The sequence below is a fragment of the Triticum dicoccoides genome, chromosome 2A (genome assembly GCF_002162155.2).
Source record: "Triticum dicoccoides isolate Atlit2015 ecotype Zavitan chromosome 2A, WEW_v2.0, whole genome shotgun sequence".
In the NCBI taxonomy this organism is placed as follows: domain Eukaryota; kingdom Viridiplantae; phylum Streptophyta; class Magnoliopsida; order Poales; family Poaceae; genus Triticum; species Triticum dicoccoides.
The window spans coordinates 236,497-254,005 of record NC_041382.1 but is presented as its reverse complement, the minus strand read 5'-3'; the positions used below and the strand labels follow the sequence as shown (position 1 = coordinate 254,005).

General features: G+C 41.9%; 1 protein-coding gene across 8 annotated transcripts; it reads right to left on the bottom strand.

Annotated features, from left to right (window-relative positions):
* Window positions 1-1,444: 1,444 nt before the first annotated feature.
* Window positions 1,445-8,893, bottom strand: LOC119352612 (polycomb group protein EMF2B-like). Of its 8 annotated transcripts, none has more exons than XM_037619176.1 (21): window positions 8,650-8,891; window positions 7,902-8,064; window positions 7,750-7,805; window positions 7,445-7,553; window positions 7,154-7,313; window positions 7,005-7,076; window positions 6,722-6,858; window positions 6,137-6,196; window positions 5,883-6,007; window positions 5,264-5,328; window positions 4,645-4,697; window positions 4,336-4,389; window positions 4,189-4,248; window positions 3,991-4,037; window positions 3,768-3,910; window positions 3,153-3,282; window positions 2,985-3,033; window positions 2,211-2,294; window positions 2,035-2,114; window positions 1,852-1,941; window positions 1,445-1,763 (listed from the first exon to the last, which is right to left on the bottom strand). In XM_037619176.1, the coding sequence occupies exons 2-21, from the start codon at window positions 8,004-8,006 to the stop codon at window positions 1,649-1,651; spliced, it is 1,794 nt and encodes a 597-aa protein (XP_037475073.1). In that variant the 5' UTR covers window positions 8,007-8,064; window positions 8,650-8,891; the 3' UTR covers window positions 1,445-1,648. The 8 variants fall into 8 exon arrangements, 6 of the variants coding, with proteins under 6 accessions (XP_037475073.1, XP_037475074.1, XP_037475072.1 ...); XM_037619177.1 differs by having other exon boundaries at window positions 7,902-8,066; window positions 8,658-8,891; XM_037619175.1 differs by having other exon boundaries at window positions 7,005-7,070; window positions 7,918-8,064; window positions 8,650-8,890.
* Between the last annotated feature and the right edge of the window lie 8,616 nt (window positions 8,894-17,509).

Sequence of the window (17,509 nt, the reverse complement as noted above, 5' to 3'; positions counted from 1 at the left end):
GTGGCTGCACTTGTGAATTCAGTGAATGCAGAAAGTAGTGTTGATACTGACTTGTTATCTTGTTGAAAGAAACTAGTACAAAATCATAATCAGGCAGACTGACTGACTAGGAGTATTTGATGCCGACCTTTTTTCTTTTAAATAAGTTTCAATCTTGTAGAAAGAAAGATAAAAGACCTACTAGTAGTAGTACAAAGGAATATATATATCTCTGCTTTGAATGAGTGTTAGGAGGTGTAGAAATTTTGCAGCTGAGGTTCCATCATATGGTAGTAGGATCCAAGGCAACCTTGGCTGATTGATTATGCTTGCTACAATAATTTTGTTTTCTTTTTTTGGTGGGACAACAATATGCAAGGAGACACTTGGCAAAGGGCAACCAAGTAAAAAAAACCTCTTCTGCCTCTCCTCCTCCCCCATCCCTGCCACCGGCGCCCTCCCCTCCCCCCTCGGCGCCCCCATCTCCTCCCAATGGCCGGACGCGGTGGCCGAAGGTCCCTGTTGTCTGATCGGTCGAATCCTCCTCAAGCCGTCACAACGATGCCACCTCTCCCGTCCCCCCTCCCCGGCTTCCTCGACCTCCCTAGTCGTGGCAACCGCAGAGGGGAAGTACCACGGCGTCTGGCAGCAGGGGTGGGGGACTTGGGTGGCGGACTCACCCACGCCATTGGCTCGGGTCCTCCCACACAGCCGAACTCGATGCGCTCAAGGGGGAGCGATGACAAGGACATTTTCAAAAAAAAAAATGGATGAACATTGAGTGAGGCGTTTTGGCTCTCCGGCTCATCTGCACCCGCGTTGAATAAAAAAATCAAAATAAATACTAGAAAAATTCAAAAATTCAATTTTTTTTGACATGGTAGATAATTTGGTGCATGATGTCCGCTCCAAATTTCAAATCATTTGGACATATGAGTAGCTCTTGGCAAAAAAGAACAAATTTGTGGTCCGTTAAAAAGCGTATTGTTAAAAAGCGTACTGTTCTAAACCAATCTATCTTTTTTGCTAAGAGCTGCTCAAATGTCCAAAAGCTCTGAAAATTGGAGCGCACCTCACGCACCAATTTATCTTAGCACAAAATTTTGGATTTTTTCTAATTTTTTATGAATTGTTTCTTGACCGGGAGCAAGCTCGGGCTCAGAATTGGATATTCAATGAACATTTTGCTAACTTGATGATAATTTTTGAATATGCGAAACATTTTTTGAAACAAAATTTCAATTCAATGAACATTATTTGAAGAAAATCGATGAACACTTTTTTATATAGGAATAGGCACAGTGATGGACATATGACTAATGTTGCTGATATATCAAAAAAAAAATCTTTTTGTTTGGCTTTGACCGAGTGCATCTTAGATATGCAGAGCCTGTGTGTTGCTTATTTAATATGTTTGATGCTACATCTTGAGTCAATAAAAGAAAAGCGCCCTTTATATGTCGGGGAAAGCTAACACATTCTTTGTGACTTGATTACCAATTTCTTTGGAGAATTTGTAATTTAAAAGGGGAACGACAAGTGCAAAGTCTAAACATTCACAAGTATGGAGAAGTAACTTTTAAAAAAAAAGACAAATATCTATCTTAGGGGAAACGACTTGGTAGGAAAGAATTATCCGGCAAACATCGACATTTTCAGTAAATGAGAATTAAAACATCTTGTTGTTGGGTTGGTATCCCTCAAGAATGGTGTTGCATGTGTTCATGGCGCGCGCATCCAGCAGGCTGTGGTTCCACAGCTTAATCATCACCAAACGCCAGCACCTGAGGGTTGTTTCATTTCATTCATTCATTCATTCAATCAGGCGCAGCAAGCAAATCAGTCAAGCCGGTCCATGAAGGAGGGACTCACCAGAGCAGAGGAGGGTTTTGTACAAGCTGCGGTCCATGAAGCCGGGAGAAGCCCTCACAGGCCCAAGGTATATGCCCATCAGCTAGCACCCTGTGAATGAATTATCATACTCTTTCAGCAAGACACGAGGCATGTAGGGTTCAGCGAGTACCGTCCGTAAAACACTTGATTTTGCACGCATACCTTTGTTTCCGAATAAATGAATTCCACATATGCATAATAAGCTTCTCATCTTTCGTGACATCAAGAAAATCAGCAAGCATCTGCAACCAAGGAAAAAAAAACAAGTAATAACTTAAGATATGTTTCTAGCAGTATGTTTCTCAACCGTAATTAACGAGAGACAAATATCTGCTGACCCGTCTATCTTCCAAGTCGGCAATGTCATCGTCAACTTCATCCTCGCTGTCATGATCTGACAAAACTTGTTCCACTGCCATTGGCTACAACAATCAAGCTACACATGTCAAATGCAGAAACAAGAGTAAATGAAATTCAGACATCATGCTAGACTAGATATCAAATATTATAGAAACAAGAGTAAATGAAATTCAGACGTCATGCTAGACTAGATATCAAATGAAATGCAGGCATAAAAACCCTAAGTAATATCAAAAAATCCAATAAAACAAAGCTTTAGTAGGGGTGTAAATGATGAGCAAGAAAATTATAGAACAAGAAAGCTGGCAACAGGCAGATTCTTTTTTTTTTATATGCATGCAAACAAAACAGCCTTTCTTACAGTGAAGCCTTGGCATCAAATTGGCTGGCACAAGTGAAACCTTGGCAGAAAACTTATTTGATTTGCCACCTGCTAGTTGTAACTGAACACAAATAATTCAGACATCATGCTAGCAAAACTGGCATAGTCTGGTATTTATATAAAACACCAGATCATCATATTTTAACTCAAGAGAAGCTGACAGTGAAGACAAGAGTACTACTTCTCACCAAGCTCCAACGAGTCGCAGGTCAAAGCCTAGAAAATTTTAGACCTCTCATCTACTAGAAATCAGCATCAAATTCAAATTCAGATATTTTTATATTCACATTCTGTTTTTTGGATGCCCGGTGCTCTTGTTAGTTCCATACATGACATAAGGATGAACAAAATTTATTTCCCACTCACACACCTGTGCCCTGTGAGAATGGAAGAACTGACGTTTCTGCAGAAGTTGTCGGCTGCCACATAATATACACATAAAAACAGTTGGTTTCTATTGTAAATGTCTGGACAAACAAACAGCTATATATACAATGCTTAGCATGATATCAGCGAAGTATGTAAACAGAAGGGCTACTTTCTGGGATCACTTCGCTCCGCAGATAGTTTCCTTGTCTTCCCAAACTCTAGTACTGTCGGTGGTGTAAGATTGCTACCATTTAATGAGTGATCATGCTCGGCAGAATCGGGTGCTACTGAATTATTATCTGCAAATTTTAGACATCAGAAATCAGCATTTGCAGGCATGATCTGTGTCTTAGGAAACAACTTATGTGGTTTGTAGCATTCATTCAGGTAGTATAATCAAAGAACAGTTGCAATAATCTCTACCTATGGCAAGGGTCTAAATGCTATATTCAAAACAGCATGCAGGACTTCTCAGAGATGAAATTCCATGTGCAAACAAACAACTGGCTCATTCTTAATTCCAGTTTCACTGAAAATTTGACTGCTTTTGTCCACCTGTGGGATCAGTCTAGGAACAATTTTTTGATTGGTTTCATCAGGAATGGAAATTTGAAACACTGTATTTATTATATAATATAAGATAGTAGGCGAAGACACAATCAGAAACATCACTGTACAATTCGAAACACTGCATTATGGTGTTACCATTTGAATGTAGTTTATGCCACAGTAAGATACCATAAGATGACTCCCAAAAAAGAAAAAGAAAAAGATGAGAATGTACCATCTTCCCTCTGAACAAACTCGTCTTTAGACGACCCTGCCTGGGCATCTTCAGGTGAACCTGAATCCATGATATGTGGATGTACGGGGCTTATATTCTCAACTGTGGCTAGCGACCTTCGACGACGCATCTTAAGCCTTGAGCTGATGCAACACAGTTAGTAAAATCAAACAGAAATAAGATGAGCTGATCCATCATGAAAATTGATTGAGAAAGAGCGTACCAGTAGGAAAATGTTTGATGTCTTGGATCAACTCCCTTGCCCACAAGCTGGGAAATAAATGGGATTATTAGTTCGAGGCACTAATAACAGAATGTTTCAATGGAAAACAATATGCAATGCAGATTCTGCAAGTATCCTTCAGAACACTCAGCTCATTTATTATCAGGTAATTCTGGAAATTCTGTATCACTGTTTTACCTCCATTTTCCAGGCATCAGCCTTCAGACTAACATTAACAGCCTGGCATTCTTCAGATATCTGCATGAATGTAAAGAGCAAACCAACAATCAAATTATGACATCGATCAAATAAGATTTACAATAGAAATTCCAGAAGTTTACCAACCCAAAACTCAAAGTGGAATAGGTCATGCGTTGAGTTCAAGTGACACCCCAGGCCCTAGTATCGCCAGAATCACAACATTAGAGATGTGCCTCAGAGAAAGTGTGCACAACATTGTTCCCATAAAAAATAAGAAAGGTCGAGCAGAAAAAGAACACAATCTAAGTTTCCTCACAAAGAACAAGAAGACATCAATGGTGCAGCGTGAACTAGACAGATTCCGTTTTACCCTAAATGTAGCAGCTGACATGATTCACCGGCCCTTAGCAGCAATAAGCAACATTTCGAATGGAAATTTGCTTCAAACTTTACCTTGTAGCTTCCACACTTTACCAAGCAAAAGGCGCAAGCAAAATCTTCGGTGACTGGTAAGAAGGGATCGACAATATTAAGAATCACGAGCCAAACAGAAAATATATGACTTGACCAACAAATGTCACTCAGTGATGCAAAACTGAACGTAGTTAATTGCAAACACCAGATTTTTGCCATGATAAGCATTCAAAACAATGTACACTGTATAATAAACACAGGAGTAGCCAACTGACTCAGCAACATGTCCTAGGATCATATGCAAAATCATGTCCTAGGTACTTCCTTTTGTGTTGTGTCGATACACTAATATTTGTATAATACATATCTCACCATGACTAATTGGACAAAGTAATAATTTTACCACCATAAAACATCATAAGCTTACATTTCAATAACATGTGTACCATCGAAAGGTCGTAGCAGAAGATATTTTACTAGTTTAGTTGCAGATATACTGATATTATTAACCTAGCATATCTAGTTAATTACGCTCCGCAAATCAGGTACAGGGAGAAAATGTAGAACACCTAGGGAAGGAAAATGCCAGTATATGATGCAAGCAAATGCCAATGGATTTGAAAACCGCATGAGCCCAAATGTTGGAGTAAGCAAGAACCTTCAGTCTTTTGCATAGTATTGTTGTAGTACTTGAAGTTGAAAATCACATTACCAGCTCTTAACCTGCGGAAAATATACATTTCCATTTGTTCACTTGGTTATACCAAAATGCAAATGTGTTTGTAAAGCTGAAAGTTAGAGCAAAGTGTCATAATAAGACCTGACCAAACACTAGGTCGGGACAGGCTGACTTCAGCCTCACCACAATACTGGAGTAGTACTTCTTTAAGACATAAACAATGTCACTTGGAACAATCATCAGTGATTTAACTTTTTTAATTACATGAGATGGAGGCATAAGTAAGCTGGGGTCTCTCTTTTGAACAATCAAGGCTCTGCCAAAGAGATGTTTCCAATTGAACCATAGATAGTGATTATGCATTTTGCACTTTTTCTCCAAAATTAACAAGTAATTTGTCTAATTACTTTCATCAATTATATTTCAGGAGAAAAACACTAAGCTTAATGATCTGAAATTACTTTTGAATTTTGATGGCAAGATCTAAAAATATCATCTCAACATGACACAAACCCAAATATTGTGTATACTAGCAGCCAAATTTAAAAGATCAACTCCATGCATTCTAAACCAACACCAAACCCAAATATTGTGTTACCTTATAATATGACGTAATGATGAAGGTGGGACATCACTGTATGAGTAACTATTATACGGAGATTCAGACATGTCTCTTGCACCAGCCTCTTGAACGGATATGCCAACTTGGAGTTGATATGAACCCTGAAACAATAACAGCAATCTTAGACAAGCTGCGCAAGTAACTGGCAGAAGGTCTACAATATAATCCGTTGCCCTTAAATATGGAAATGATAATTAGATCAATAAATAAAGGAACAGAGTTACCCTTACCGTAGCATTAATCTTATGAGAGCAAAATGTCAAGCAACTGTCCTGCTCCAGAAATTTTGGCTGGATGTACAAAAATAATCAAGGCAAGTAGGTCAACATACAGCGGAAGCAATTAACGGCCACTACGCCCCAAAAACTCTCTCTTCATTTTTCAGTTTCTAATAAAGTAAACAAAAATGATTGTGAAATCTGAGGCACAACCGAAACAAAAACAGATTTGCATAATCACTTAAACTTCCATACACTACAGAATACAACTTTTAGTGTTAACATGGATCTTATAACATGTTGTGTTACAAAGATGCAAACTGCACTACTGATTTCACAATTTGCACCTGCACTTCTGGAACATGATTTGCTAATTAACGACAGGCACCGCAGCCTTATAGGACAACTAAAGTTACATGCTAGTACATAGGGTAAATTTTCCAAATACAGGTGGCTAACGTAATTTATTCAGTCTGAAACATGAGGATGCAAAGGATTGTCATCCATCTTATGGTTAAATTGTACTACTAGAAAAGTCGAAGTATATACATTAAGAAAACTGAAGCTTAATAATATGGAAAAGTTCAACCTAAGTACCTCTAAGAAGCTTGGGTTCATAGTAACTGTAGAAGCCAACTCCACAGTATGTCCCAAATTTAAAGTCACGCAATTCTCCAACGACGAACCAAGTAAATTAATTGGTATTTTACCCCAGAAACATTTCCCTTCAAACTCTGTCAAAATGCATCGCGTAAATGATAGTAAGTAGTTGCACTCAATAACCCCACAAATCATAGCTGGTTTCTGATATTCAATTTTTAAAAGGCACATATGTTGAGCTATACTGGCTACTAGACATGGTAATGTGATACCAACTTACTTCGGAGAGCAGATGCTTCCACATGGTCCCCAGAGCAGTTATTTTCTCCAACCTGCCCTTCTGAATCTGAAACTAAAAAAAAAGGAACCAGATGTGACGGTAGTGAGGAGACGTGAACCGTGCACGATCACATATGATGCACATCATACCACAGCGGATAAGGATAATGCTGAGGTTGCAAGCTCGGGAGGTTGCTGCTATATTCTTGACGTCTGGAATTGTGAATGTGGCTTTGTTGTGGTCTTTACTAGCAAATTCAGTGAATGACGTAAGCAAACAGGCACGACTGAATCGATATATCGGAGAATGCTGCAAAAGATGATGGCATTGTTTAATGAGATCATTAATTAATTTGGTACAAGAATGTTTGCAAATTCACCATGCATTATGCTGCAAAAAAAAATAGTGAGTGGAACTGAAAAAGGGGAACACTTACTTACCCCTTCAAGTGGGATGCTATCACTAGTAGGTGTAGCTAACAAAACATAAAGGGGGAAGATGTTGTGGTCAGTATTTGTGCCTCGAGAAAGGGATACAGTTAGTTGAATCCTACACCCACAAGCACAAACACAAACACACACTGGTCAGCATTCGCATGATGCAACAGACAAGATTCAGTTAAAGGGGTCAGAAAACTAGATACTATAAAACAGTGAAGCCTCTGCTCTGCTATCTATCTATCCATGTCAAGAAAAGAAAATAGTTTCAGAAACATAAATATGGGACCTGAATGAATGAGAGCTACCTCTTTTTGCGGTTTGCCTGTATCATGTAATGGAGGCATCTTTGCAGAAAAGCGGGCTGCAAAAGAAAGCCATTGTATTGTTGTAGTTGTTGTTGGTTGTGTGAAATGAAATGAAAACAGCTATACAGGATTTAGGGAGGGAGGGAGGTTACATATATAGTACAATACATTATCAAGGGCTCGTTTTTGGATAACATTGCAGAGCTCAACTGGCTTGCAGTACAACTTGAAGGTTTCTTCAGCAGCAAGCTGCTCATCTGGAGACAGCTCAAGTGTCGACGGTTGACGGCACATGTGGTCTGGTCCTGCCCTGCCCTGCATATTATATTATATGTATAAGTAAGTCAAACAAAAGAGGAATCTAGATACATTTTTTATTGCCATGGATAGATAGATAGATAATTAGAGACATGGTTGTGTATCTGTTGTGCTGCTATCAGAGAAGAGAAGAGAAGAGAAGAGAAGAGAACCTTAGCTAATGATAAACAGGCAGCGTGAAAAGAGGGAGACATTTTGCTGAATGAATTCCACCGTGGCGACCGACCATTCATTCTTGTTTTCTTTTCTTTTATTTTCTTTTCTTTTCTTGGAATTATTTATATTTATATCCTGCCCTTGATACATACATACATACATACATACATACATACATACATACATACATATACATACGTAGGAGTAGATACATACATACATACATAACCAGGAAAGGAGTAGAGCTAACTAGTACTAGTATATTAGCAGCTAAGGAGTAGAGTAGAGTAGATCTAATCTAACCTAATAACCAGGAAAGAAAGAAAGAAAGAGGCGGAGGGAGAATCGTATCTAACCTAATCAATCCCGCTTGGGGACAGCTAAGGTTCGCTTTGGGTTGGATCAATCAAGAAGAAACATACATACCTAAGGATAAGGATAAGGATAAGGATGCCCCGCGCGCGCGATGAACGGATAAGGCCGGCGGCGGCAGGGCGTCGGCGGCGGAGGACCGCCGGATCTAGGCCCCGCCCAAGCCCAAGCCCAAGCCCAAGCCCAAGCCAGCGGCAGCAGCAGCACGACGAGAGAGGAGGAGAGGAGACACAGGAAGGAAGGGAAGGAAGGAAGGAGGAGGAGGAGGGGAGGAAGAACAAGAAGAGAACGCGACGAGTGAGTGGTGTTTTGTTTGTTTTTTTATTCCAAAACAAAATCCAAAGACTAAAATTCAAGCAACAGCAACAGCAGCAGCAACAACAACAACAATAAAGCCTTTAGTCCCAAACAAGTTGGATAGGCTAGAGATGAAACTCATAAAATCTCGCAACCAACTCATGGCTTTGGCACATGGATAGCAAGCTTCCACGCACCCTTGTCCATAGCTAGCTCTTTGGTGATACTCCAATCCTTCAGGTCTCTCTTAACGGTCTCCTCTCGTGTCAAATTCGGTCTACCCCGCCCTCTCTTGACATTCTCCGCATACTTTAGCCGTCCGCTATGCATTGAAGCTTCTGGAGGCATGCGTTGAATATGCCCAAACCATCTCAGACGATGTTGAACAAACTTCTCTTCAATCGGTGCTACCCCAACTCTATCTTGTATATTATCATTCTGGACTCGGTCCTTCCTCGTGTGGCCACACATCCATCTCAACATACGCATCTCCGCCATACCTAACTGTTGAACATGTCGCCTTTTAGTCGGCCAACACTCGGCGCCATACAACATTGCGGGTCGAACCGCCGTCCTGTAGAACTTGCCTTTTAGCTTTTGTGGCACTCTCTTGTCACAGAGAATGCCAGAAGCTTGGCGCCACTTCATCCATCCGGCTTTGATTCGATGGTCCACATCTTCATCAATACCCCCATCCTCCTGCAGCATTGACCCCAAATACCGAAAGGTGTCCTTCTGGGGTACCACCTCGCCATCAAGGCTAACCTCCTCTTCCTCACACCTAGTAGTACTGAAACCGCACATCATGTACTCGGTTCTAGTTCTACTAAGCCTAAACTCTTTCGATTCCAAGGTTTGTCTCCATAACTCTAACTTCCTATTTACCCCTGTTCGACTATCGTCAACTAGCACCACATCATCCGTAAAGAGTATACACCATGGGATATCTCCTTGTATATCCCTTGTGACCTCATCCATCACCAATGCAAAAAGATAAGGGCTCAGAGCTGACCCCTGATGCAGTCCTATCTTAATCGGGAAGTCATCAATGTCGACATCACTTGTTCAAACACTTGTCACAACATTATCGTACATGTCCTTAATGAGGGTAATGTACTTTGCTGAGACTTTGTGTTTCTCCAAGGCCCACCACATGACATTCCGTGGTATCTTATCATAGGCCTTCCCCAAGTCAATGAACACCATATGCAAGTCCTTCTTTTGCTCCCTATATCTCTTCATAAGTTGTCGTACCAAGAAAATGGCTTCCATGGTCGACCTCCCAGGCATGAAACCAAACTGATTTTTGGTCACGCTTGTCATTCTTCTTAAGCGGTGCTCAATGACTCTCTCCCATAGCTTCATTGTATGGCTCATCAGCTTAGTTCCACGGTAATTAGTAAAACTCTGAACATCCCCCTTGTTCTTGAAGATTGGTACTAATATACTCCGTCTCCATTCTTCTGGCATCTTGTTTGGTTAGTCCTATTATCGCTATGTCCCCGAGACCTTTCCACACCTCAATGGGGATACAATCAGGGCCTATCGCCTTGCCTCCTTTCATCCTTTTCAAAGCCTCCTTAACCTCAGACTCCTGGATTCGCCGCACAAAACGCATGCTGGTCTCATCAAAGGAATCGTCCAGTTCAATGGTAGACCTCTCATTCTCCCCATTGAACAGCTTGTCGAAGTACTCCCGCCATCTATGTTTAATCTCCTCATCCCTCGCCAAGAGTTGGCCTGCTTCGTCCTTGATGCATTTGACTTGGCAATATCCCTCGTCTTCCTCTCTCGGATCTTGGCCATCTTATAGATGTCCCCTTCGCCTTCCTTCGTGCCTAACCGTTGGTAGAGGTCCTCATATGCCCGACCCCTTGCTTCACCAACAGCTCGCTTTGCAGCCTTCTTCGCCATCTTGTACTTCTCTATGTTGTCTGCACTCCTATCCAGGTATAGGCGTCTGAAGCAATATTTCTTCTCTTTAATCGCCTTCTGGACATCATTATTCCACCACCAGGTATCCTTATCTTCACTTCTCCTTCCCCTGGACACTCCAAACTCCTCCGAGGCCACCTTACGAATGCAAGCCGCCATCTTCATCCACACATTGTCCGCATCCCCACCTTCCTCCCAAGGGCCCTCCTTAATGATCCCCTCCTTGAACGCCTGAGCTACCTCCCCCTTGAGCTTCCACCACTTCGTTCTAGCGACTTTGGCACGCTTATCCCGTTGGACACGAATCCGAAAGCAGAAGTCAGCAACCACCAGCTTATGCTGGGGTACAACACTCTCTCCAGGTATCACCTTACAGTCTAGGCACGCACGCCTATCTTCTCTTCTTGAGAGGATGAAATCAATCTGGCTAGAGTGTTGGCCACTACTAAAAGTCACCAGATGTGATTCTCTCTTTCTAAAGAAGGTGTTAGCTACAATCATGTTGTAGGCTAGAGCAAAGCTTAAGACATCTTCTCCTTCTTGATTTCTGATGCCATAGCCAAAGCCCCCATGCGCCCCTTCGAAACCTGTGTTAGATGTACCCACGTGGCCATTGAGGTCTCCTCCTATGAAGAGCTTCTCACCAATCGGTACACTCCTAACCATGTCTTCCAGGCCTTCCTAGAACTTCCTCTTGGTGTTCTCATTGTGGCCTACTTGCGGGGCATACGCGCTGATAACATTGAGAACCAAGTCCTCAACTACCAGCTTGACCAGGATAATCCGGTCCCCATGTCTCTTGACGTCTACCACTCCATACTTGAGGCTCTTGTTGATCAAGATGCCAATGCCATTTCTGTTTGCAGCCGTCCCCGTGTACCACATCTTGAAGCCGGTATCCTCCACCTCCTTCGCTTTCTGTCCTCTCCATTTGGTTTCTTGGATGCAAAGGATATCAACACCTTTCCTCACCGCTGCATCAACTAGCTCCCGAAGCTTCCCTGTCGAAGACCCTACGTTCCAGCTACCTAAACGAATCCTCCTAGGATCGGCTAGCTTCCTTACCCTTCGCACTCGTCGAGTCAAATGCGAAGACCCTTGCTCATTTTCCACTACATCCGGGCACTGATGTAGCGCGCCACTAAGGATGCGACGACCTGATCCTCGCTCACTTGCCATCGTATCCGGATCAAGATACGGCGCGCCACCTGGGGGTGACGGCCCGGCCCTTGCCCATTTTCCACCACACCCGGGTTCCGATGTGGCGCGTCGCTGAGAGGGTTACGCCCCAACGAAAATCTTTTGGGTTTCATCTCCATAAGAGTGGCTGAGTTTTTATGTTGGCTCGCCAAGCCTATCACAACCCTCCTCCTTTTCCCGGGCTTGGGACAGGCTATGTTAAGACAACATAGGCGGAGTTACCAAAATCCAAGCCCACTTAGTAAAATAAAACCCGTCCACCGGCGGCCGATTTGATTAAAGGAAGCAAAGGGAGTTGCAACGGAACTAGAGTTGGTGTAGATCGTTCGTCAAGTCCCTCAAACCCAAGACTCAAACCATGGCCTTCTTGGAAAACATATATAGTAGAAAAACAAATCGCACTACACTAGTATCGATCACCCAAGAATAAATATGAAGATGAGGATAACGATCATTACTAACTCCAAGTAGCAGCTAAATTAGACGAGTCGGTGTACATCTTTAATTGGAGTCCTTTGAACCGTAGATGAACGATCCGCCCACAAACGATCCCTCGAACGAAGGACTGAAACCACGACCTTTCTACTTGGTTGCAAGCGTACACCCGACGCCATCCGGAGCTAATCGTCGACGAAGAATTAGGGGAAGAAGATTAGAACCACACTGGGATTCTAATTATTAGGATTAAAGGATCTACGTCAAGCTTTAATTGATCAACTAGAAACAACTAGAACTAGAGAATTAGAGGAGGCTCCAAAATTTGTTTGTTCTAATAGTGCAAAAACTTCTAGTATATATAGGTTAGACGGGAGGAGGGGTCACCACAAGGGGGGAGGACTCCCTTCCCATTGCCTCGACCATTCCCCCTCCCCAATTCGGCCTCCCAAAGGGCGGAAGGGGGCACCTCCCCTACATGGGCCTTGGTGGCCCAGTTCTTCCTCATATTAAATATAAAAGCCTCCGAACAATTACTAAAGCATTTTATTATTAAATCAGTATCATCGGAAACATTTTCCACCTATATATTATTTATCAATAATACCCATATTACCCGATAAACTCCGAAACACTTCTGGTGATCCCGAAATGCTTTTGGTTCCTCTCAAAACTATTTCAAATTTTAATGAAACAATTCTACAAATAAATCCTCAATACTCTCGTCCTTCTAACACTCAACAGATCGTGATTACCTTAAGCTTGTGACCCTATAGGTTCGGTAAAATATAGACATGAACGGAAACCCCTTCGTGCAATGACCGATAGCGGAAACGTGGACGTCCATATCGGTCCCTATGATTACACGAATGACATTCGAGTGAACCTTTGGTTATCATGTGATGTTCCCTTTGCTTCATGATACTTTACAAAACCCGAGGTGAGATGCGTCGGTATCCTCCTGAGTCATACACATGCTTGATAGGTGACGGTGTCCTGGACTACGGGGTCCTAGCCAAGACGGCCTAATGTATGGGCCGGGCTACCAGCCCATTGGGGAGGCAAGACTCCGGAGACCCTTTAAGCGTGGCGGCCAAAGACTTGGCATGCACTTCAAGCATATTTAGATTCAGCATGTAAACCCTTAGATGGCAACCGACCATGTGTAATGCTAGATGCCCCTGGTGCCTATATAATCTGGGAGGTTTAGTCCGTAGAGGGCATCATTCATTCCATCCATCATACCATTAGGGTTTAGACCACTACTTACGATCTTGAGGTAGATCAACTCTGGACTTTGATACCTTCATAATATAAACAAGAGCAGGACATAGGGTTTTACCTCCATCGAGAGGGCCCGAACCTGGGTAAATCCCATGTGTGTTCTTCTCCTCTTACCCATCGATCTGATCTAACAGCTCCCCCCTACCCGAGATCTGTCGGTTTTGACACCAACATTGGTGCTTTCATTGAGATCTTGTTGTTTGATTGTCAAAGGTGGATGGCTCGCTTGCAAATAGATATAGTAGCATCGGCTATGGGGGCATCTTCGTCCCCGTCCAACTTTTTGCTTTCGGTAGCATTGTGTGATGACCCACAAGTATAGGGGATCAATCGTAGTCCTTTCGATAAGTAAGAATGTTGAACCCAACGAGGAGCAGAAGGAAATGACAAGTGGTTTTCAGCAAGGTATTTTCTGCAAGCACTGAAATAGTCGGTAACAGGTAGTTTGATAGCAAGATAATTTGTGGACAAGTAATGGTAACGGTAAATAAAGTGCAGAAAGGTAGCCCAATCCTTTTGTGACAAAGGGCAGTCCAAAACGATCTCTTGTGATAAGCAAAGCGTTCTTGAGGGCACACAGGAATTTCACCATGCTACTTTCATCATGTTGGTTTGATTCGTGTTCGCTACTTTGATAATTTGATATGTGGGTGGACTGGTGCTTAGGTGTTGTTCTTACTAGAACAAACCTCCTACTTATGATTAACCCCTTCACGAGCATCCGCAACTACGAGAAAAATATTAAGATAAAATCTAACCATAACATTAAACTTTTTGATCCAAATCATTCCCTTACGAAGTAGCGCATAAACTAGGGTTTAAGCTTCTATCACTCTAGCAACCCATCATCTAATAACTACTCCACAATGCATTCCCTTAGGCCCAAATATGGTGAAGTGCCATGTAGTCAACGTTCACATGGCACCACTAAGGGAATCACAACATACATATCATCAAAATATCAAACACATATCTAGTTCACATGATTACTTGCAACATGATTTCTCCCGTGACCTCGAGAACAAAAGTAACTACTCACAAATGATAATCATGCTCAAGATCAAAGAGGTATTAAATAGTATAATGGATATGAACATATAATCTTCCACCAAATAAACCATATAGTAATCAACTACTAGATGTAATCAACACTACCAGTCACCCACAAGCAACAATCTAAGGTTCCGGTACAAAGATTGAACACAAGAGATGAACTAGGGTTTGAGAGGAGATGGTTGCTACCTCTTGAGCTTGCGTTGGTTTTCCCCGAAGAGGAGAGGATGATGCAGCAGAGTAGCGTAAGTATTTCCCTCAGTTTTTGAGAACCAAGGTATCAATCCAGTAGGAGGCCACGCTCAAGTCCCTCGTACCTGCACAAATCGATAGCAACTCGCAACCAACGCGATTAGGGGTTGTCAATCCCTTCACGGTCTCTTACGAGAGTGAGATCTAATAGAGATAATATTTTTGGTGTTTTTGATATAAAGATGCAAAGTGAAAAGTAAAAGGCAAAGTAAAAACAAAGCAAGATTAAAGTGATGGAGATTGATTTGGTGAGAATAGACCCGGGGGCCATAGGTTTCACTAGTGGCTTATCTCAAGAGCATAAGTTTTCTACGGTGGGTGAACAAATTACTGTTGAGCAATTGACAGAATTGAGCATAGTTATGAGAGTATCTAGGCATGATCATGTATATAGGCATCACGTCCGTGACAAGTAGATCGAAACGATTCTGCATCTACTACTATTACTCCACTCATCGACCGCTATCCATCATGCATCTAGAGTATTAAGTTAAAAACAGAGTAACGCTTTAAGCAAGATGACATGATGTAGAGAGATAAATTCATGCAATATGAAATAAACCCCATCTTGTTATCCTCGATGGCAACGATACAATACGTGCCTTGTTGCCCCTTCTGTCACTGGGAAAGGACACCGCAAGATCGAACCCAAAGCTAAGCACTTCTCCCATGCCAAGAACGACCAATATAGTTGGCCAAACCAAACGGATAATTCAAAGAGACTTGCAAAGATAACCAATCATACATAAAAGAATTCAGAGAAGATTCAAATATTATTCATAGATAGACTTGATCATAAACCCACAATTCATCGGTCTCAACAAACACACCACAAAAAGAAGAAGATTACATCGAATAGATCTCCACTAGAGAGGGGGAGAACATTGTATTGAGATCCAAAAAGAGAGAAGAAGCCATCTAGCTAATAACTATGGACCCGAAGGTTTGAGGTAAACTACTCACACTTCATCGGAGAGGCTATGATGATGTAGAAGCCCTCCGTGATGATGGCCCTCTTCGGCGGAGCTCCGGAACAAGCCCCAAGATCGGATCTCATGGATACAGAAAGTTGCGGCGGTGGAATTAGGTTTTTGGCTCCTGTTCTGATCGTTTGGGGGCACGTGGGTATATATAGGAGGAAGAAGTACGTCGGTGGAGCTTCGGTGGGCCCACGAGGGTGGGGGGCGCGCCCCCCTACCTCGTGCCCTCCTTGGAGCTTCCTTGGTGTAGGGTCCAAGTCTCCTGGATCTTATTCGGGAAGAAAATCATGTTCCAAAAAGGATTTTTCTGTTTGGACTCCGTTTGATATTCTGTTTCTTCGAAACACTGAAATAGGCAAAAATAGCAATTCTGGGCCGGGCCTCCAGTTAATAGGTTAGTCCCAAAAATAATATAAAAGTGGAAAATAAAGCCCAATATAGTCCAAAACAGTAGATAATATAGCATGGAGCAATCAAAAATTATAGATACGTTGGAGACGTATCAGGCATCCCCAAGCTTAATTCCTGCTCGTCCTCGAGTAGGTAAATGATAAAAAGAGAATTTTTGATGCGGAGTGCTACTTGGCATAATTTCAATGCAAAATTTCTTAATTGTGGTATGAATATTCAGATTCGAAAGATTCAAGACAAAAGTTCATATTGACATAAAAATAATAATACTTCAAGCATACTAATAAAGCAATTATGTCTTCTCGAAATAACATGGGCAAAGAAAGTTATCCCTACAAATTCATATAGTGTGGCTATGCTCCATCTTCACCACACAAAGTATTTAAATCATGCACAACCCCGATGACAAGCCAAGCAATTGTTTCATACTTTAACATTTTCAAAACTTTTTCAACCTTCACGCAATACATGAGCGTGAGCCATGGATATAGCACTATATGTGGAATAGAACGGTGGTTGTGGAGAAGACAAAAAGAGGGGAAGATAGTCTCACATCAACTAGGCGTATCAACGGGCTATGGAGATGCCCATTAATAGATATCAATGTGAGTGAGTAGGGATTGCCATGCAACGGATGCACTAGAGCTATAAGTATGTGAAAGCTCAACAAAAGAAACTAAGTGGGTGTGCAACCAACTCGCTTGCTCATGAAGACCTAGGGCATTTTGAGAAATCCCATCATTAGAATATACAAGCCAAGTTCTATAATGAAAAATTCCCACTAGTATATGAAAGTGACAACATAAGAGACTCTCTATCATGAAGATCTTGGTGCTACTTTGAAGCACAAGTGTGGTAAAAGGATAGTAACATTGTCCCTTCTCTCTTTTTCTCTCATATTTTTTATTTGGGCCTTTTCCTTTTTTATGGCCTCTTTTTTTATTTTTATTTTATTTTCATCCGGAGTCTCATCCCGACTTGTGGGGGAATCATGGTCTCCATCATTCTTTCCTCACTTGGGACAATGCTCTAAAAATGATGATCATCACACTTTTATTTTTCTTACA

Bases quoted from the DNA above. Each gene is read 5' to 3' on its own strand.
- LOC119352612 (XM_037619174.1), bottom strand. From the start codon at position 8,043: ATGTGCCGTCAACCGTCGACACTTGAGCTGTCTCCAGATGAGCAGCTT. The intron at 7,314-7,444 runs GTAAGTAAGTGT...CATCTTTTGCAG, and splicing joins ATAGCATCCCACTTGAAGGG to CATTCTCCGATATATCGATT. The intron at 7,077-7,153 runs GTATGATGTGCA...CTTTTTTTTTAG, and splicing joins CATTATCCTTATCCGCTGTG to TTTCAGATTCAGAAGGGCAG.